The following is a 5241-nucleotide window of genomic DNA, read 5'->3' as shown; positions in this document are numbered from 1 at the left end:
TACACATGTACACAATGACCATTTCAGGACCTTCAAAGGTGCTCCACAGGTCCTGAAACCGCAGATTGAAAGAAGCATAAGAGACGCATCTTGCATTCCCTAAGAAGCTGATCTAGTACCATATATGAAGTGATTCCAGACTTGTAGGAGCCATAATATTCATACAGCCTCGGGCCCATGGTAGTCATATTCTGCCCAATTAACATATTCCTTAAATGAAGGTGTTAAAATAAGAAAACAGGTGCACCCGATATGACCCTGCCTCCAGTGAATGGAGAAAAAAATTTGCAAAGCTACGCAAGACTAGTTTTACTTCTGGGGTGATTTGGGAGCTGTAAGACGCCCTTTAATGAGGTCATTAAGCCCAATTATAGATATATTGATAGACCTGTCTAGTGGGGTTGTATTTTAACTCTATTGTTTCCAGATGAAAAGTAGGAAAAATTGGCGAGGATCCATGCAGACAGTGACACTGGTGTAGATGATATGTATCACTGGATGAATACAATGCTACATGCAGTCATTGTTATTCTGAATTTGGATGTTCATTGTTTGCTCCTTGGTTTACTGGTGATACTGAAGTGGAAAATACCAGTGATCCTGATAGGTTCAGAAGGTTTTAGGTCATAGGCAGCAGAAAATAGCCAGACACAGCCACACAATCTGTGCACAAAGTGGGCAAGGATGGCACAATGATGCAGGGAGAAGCTTTGTGATGTGTGTGCTGCAATAATGTCATTACTATATAAACCTGGATCTAACATGACTGATGGAGACACTTTCATGTGAGGCAGAAATAGCCCAGCATTGTGTGTGTGTGCAGGGGGTGGAGGATCCAGCTAGCCCTCAAGGCATCACTATACATTCTTCATGTCTCACTTGGAGCTGGCTGCATCTGGAGTGACAGCCTTAGCTGTGTCCTAAGGAATTCACTGGCACACACCAGAGCCACAAGGCAGGTATTTGTCAGTGTGCAAGTGCCTGCTGCATGGAGAGGGTTAATGATTAGACTGCAGGCACTGGAGATTATTACAAGGCTGAAGGCAAAGGAATATCCAGAATGTGGATGCAATCTGCACTTTTTTGTGTGTCTGTGTTGGATGGATGTCAACCCTGCAAGTTTCTAAGGTGTGACAACAGCTGAAGTGAGCCAGTCCAAGAAAGTGGATTGCAAGCTTTTGGGAATAATGTATAAGGAGGCACAAGGATCTGTCTCCAGCTGTGCTCCTGCACCCAGCTGGGTTGCTTTCTGCAGCTGTGCCATACAGACAGCACTGAGCATAGACTGCACCCTCTCCAGAGAAGAAGACAACGCAGGGGGCTAGGAGAAGACTGCTTCACATGGATGGGGACCTGTCCTGCTGCCCATTCCACCAGGGTGGCACTATGGTACCCCTATTTCTGCTTGGAGAGGAGTAACACTACATAAAGTATCCAGAGATGGTAATGAATAGGAGCCTTTACGAAGAAGTGCAGCAGAGAAGGGAACTGGTGGCAGGACAAGTTGTCACAGGGAGTCTTCTGTCTCTTCTCATCTTCTGGACCCTTTTTGGTAACATCTTGGTATGTACAGCTGTCATGAGATTCAGACACTTACGTAATAGAGTGACCAACATTTTCATTGTGTCTTTAGCTGTCTCTGATCTTCTGGTAGCCCTCCTGGTGATGCCTTGGAAAGCTGTGGCAGAGGTTGCAGGTCACTGGCCATTTGGAGACTTCTGCAATATCTGGGTGGCTTTTGACATTATGTGCTCCACAGCTTCCATCCTTAACCTGTGTGTTATCAGTGTGGACAGGTACTGGGCAATCTCCAGCCCCTTTAGATATGAGAGGAAGATGACCCAGAAGGTGGCAATGCTGATGATCAGTGCTGCATGGACTTTGTCCATCTTGATCTCCTTTATACCAGTACAGTTAAACTGGCACAGGAATAGGAAAGATATACCAGCCATAAATAACCATACTGAGGAAAACTGTGACTCCAGCCTGAATAGGACGTATGCCATCTCCTCTTCTCTTATCAGTTTTTACATACCTGTAGCTATAATGATTGTCACCTATACGAGGATCTATAGGATTGCACAGATCCAGATCAGGAGGATATCAACCTTGGAGAGAGCAGCTGAACATGCCCAAAGCTGCAGGAGCAATCGTGTAGACTGCAGAAACCACCACAATAGCTTAAAAACTTCCATCAAAAAAGAGACAAAAGTTTTGAAGACCCTCTCTGTCATCATGGGAGTCTTTGTGTGCTGCTGGTTACCATTTTTCATTTTGAACTGCATGGTCCCTTTCTGTGACAGGTCTTCTGGAGACCCCAAAGCTGGACTGCCTTGTGTCAGTGAGACCACCTTTGACATTTTTGTCTGGTTTGGTTGGGCAAACTCTTCTTTGAACCCTATAATCTATGCTTTCAATGCTGATTTCCGTAAGGTCTTCTCCAGTCTTCTGGGATGTGGACATTGGTGTTCTACCACCCCTGTTGAAACAGTCAATATAAGCAATGAACTCATATCCTACAACCAAGACACCATATTCCACAAAGATATTGTGACAGCCTACGTCAACATGATTCCCAATGTGGTGGATTGTATAGATGAGAATGATGAGACCTTTGATCGCATGTCTCAGATCTCCCAAACCTCTGCCAACATTGAGATGGCCACCAGTTCAATGTGTGACCTGGACTGTGACACAGAGATCTCACTTCATAAAATTACCCCTTCCATGCCAAATGGGTTCCATTAAACCAAGTCATGTCTGGTAATAGTGATCTTCTCATTTGGTGCCATCACTCATCCCCATACATTTGAAATCAGTAAGTTATGATGACACTATGGTATACTTCTATTAAAGTTATGTGAGTGTTTGTGTGTTTTATATATGGGGACAATATCATGGTTTCTTTGCTATGTATGGGAAGTAGACCTTGTCATTAGCACCTTCCTGAGATCTAAGGATATCTACTCTACATTTTGGCAATGCATGGATCATGGTACCACACTCCTTATCAATGATGGGAGATGTCTTCTATATTTATTTTAAGATACACTAATAACTAATACGTAATTGGAGCAATTCATCCAACAAAGGACACAGTGTAGTGTCTTCCTTTATTTACATATATATCTGGTTATTTATGGTGGAAGGCAACAATAATTCAATTTGCACTTTTATATAAATAAAACGATGTCAAACTGTTATATAGATAAACCATTAGGAGACATTTGATATCATTGAATATACTGTAACATTTGCACTTTTTATTATATAACTGCAACATAAAGTACATCATACACAACCCTATAGGAAAACCATTACTAGACATTTGATACCATTGACTAGATTGAAACTTTTGCACATTCCTGATATAAAGGCTACATAATATACATCATACACTGCCCTATAGGAAAACCAAGATGACTTATTGGATAACATTGAATATATTGTAACATTTGCACTTTTTATTATATAAATGCAACATAAAGTACATCATACACAACCCTATAGGAAAACCATTACTAGACATGTGATACCATTGACTATATTGTAACATTTGCACTTTTTATAGTATAAATGCCACATAAAATACATCATACTCAACTCCATAGTAAAACCAAGAGGAGACCATTGAATATACTGTTACATTAGCACTTTGTATGATAAGAATGCAGCATAGAACACATTATACACAGCCCTATAGTAAAACCAAGAGGAGACATTGGATACCATTAAATATATTGTAACATTTGCACTTTTTATGATATGAATGCAACATAAAATATAACATACACTGCCATATAGTAAAACATAGAGGAGACATTGGATACATTGTAACTTTTGATACATTGTTTTATTTGATTTGCACTGTTTATAATATAAATGCAACATCTAATGCATCTTACACTGCCCTATAGTAAATCCAAAAGGAGACATTAGATTCATTATAACATTTGACATTGTTTTATTTGCTTTGCACTTTTTAATGCATAAAAGCAATATAAAAACCGATCAAACTGATAAACAGCATTTAACTCATTATGACACTGCTTTAAAGATATACACTTTTTATTATATAAATGCCACATAAGACATACAACTGATCTATAGATAGTAGATCCATGTTATAATTTGATGTATTATGCAATTTGCACACAGTATATTTTATATATATATATATATATATATATATATATATATATATATATATATATATATATATATATATACATATATATAATTGATAAATTCATAATTTGATAAACTATGTAATTTGCACTATGTATACATATATATTGCTAAACACATAATTTATCAAATTATGAATTTTACAATATATATATATATATATATATATATATATATATATATATGCACAGACACAGAAATATAAAAAACTGCAGTAGTAAAACCCTGATGGATCCCTTGATACATTGTAACTCTCTGCCTTGCCCTTGCACTATAGCCCCCTCCAGATGTCATCAAGCTCCATCATGATGTCTCCCTATTATTCCCCTAATAGGTTATGTAAGACCAAATGTTATATAAATGTAAAAACCTAAATCAGATTCCCATCTGCTATTGAAAGGGTTAAAGCAGCTCACAATAAGGCATCCACCGCTATAATCACTTATTGCTGTCTGTGAGACTGAGTAATCCTCCTGTAAAGCTGCTCAGTGTTTCTAAAACACATAATACCAAAAAAGCAACTCATGATACAAAGCCCTATATATGCTGCTTGTGAGATGTCCACAGTCCCCTATGTGTGTAGTAAATTATTCCCCTCCCCCACCCCCAGAAGGTTTGGGCTGCAGGTTTTTGATGCTGATTTGAGCCTAAGAAGTGACTATTATAAAGGATGATACTTTTTTTTTCTTCTGTATCCACTTTTGTGCATCAAAAAACTTCATATTTGATTCCAGCCTAATATTTCCCAATTCTTCATGTCTGTAGGTCTCTACCTCATAATGGTATTATTTTCATTGCTTTACTAAATCAAGTGCTCTTACATATGGGATGGATGGATGTGGATATTGGTGTGTATATCTGTGACTACCAAGTAGCGTATTGTGTAAATATCCAGAAATATTGATGTATTTATTTTCTTGACCTCTGGACAAGTGCAGTTCCATTATTGCATATCATGGTATTATATCATTGACTGTAACATTAAATATACATTTTATGATTTCATTTTTTTAACATAATTTTAAGTTCAATTTTTTCAAATTGTTACACTTT

The 5241-nt window shown here is 38.0% G+C and overlaps 1 protein-coding gene across 1 annotated transcript; it reads left to right on the top strand.

Annotated features, from left to right (window-relative positions):
• The first annotated feature begins 669 nt into the window (after positions 1-669).
• Positions 670-4153, top strand: DRD5 (dopamine receptor D5). Its single transcript, XM_072126080.1, has one exon. The coding sequence runs from the start codon at positions 1441-1443 to the stop codon at positions 2746-2748; it is 1308 nt and encodes a 435-aa protein (XP_071982181.1). The 5' UTR covers positions 670-1440; the 3' UTR covers positions 2749-4153.
• Positions 4154-5241: the final 1088 nt, after the last annotated feature.

The sequence above is a fragment of the Engystomops pustulosus genome, chromosome 1 (genome assembly GCF_040894005.1).
Source record: "Engystomops pustulosus chromosome 1, aEngPut4.maternal, whole genome shotgun sequence".
Taxonomy (NCBI): Eukaryota; Metazoa; Chordata; class Amphibia; order Anura; family Leptodactylidae; genus Engystomops; species Engystomops pustulosus.
The sequence above is the reverse complement of the archived record's forward strand: the minus strand, read 5'-3'. Positions and strand labels throughout refer to the sequence as shown.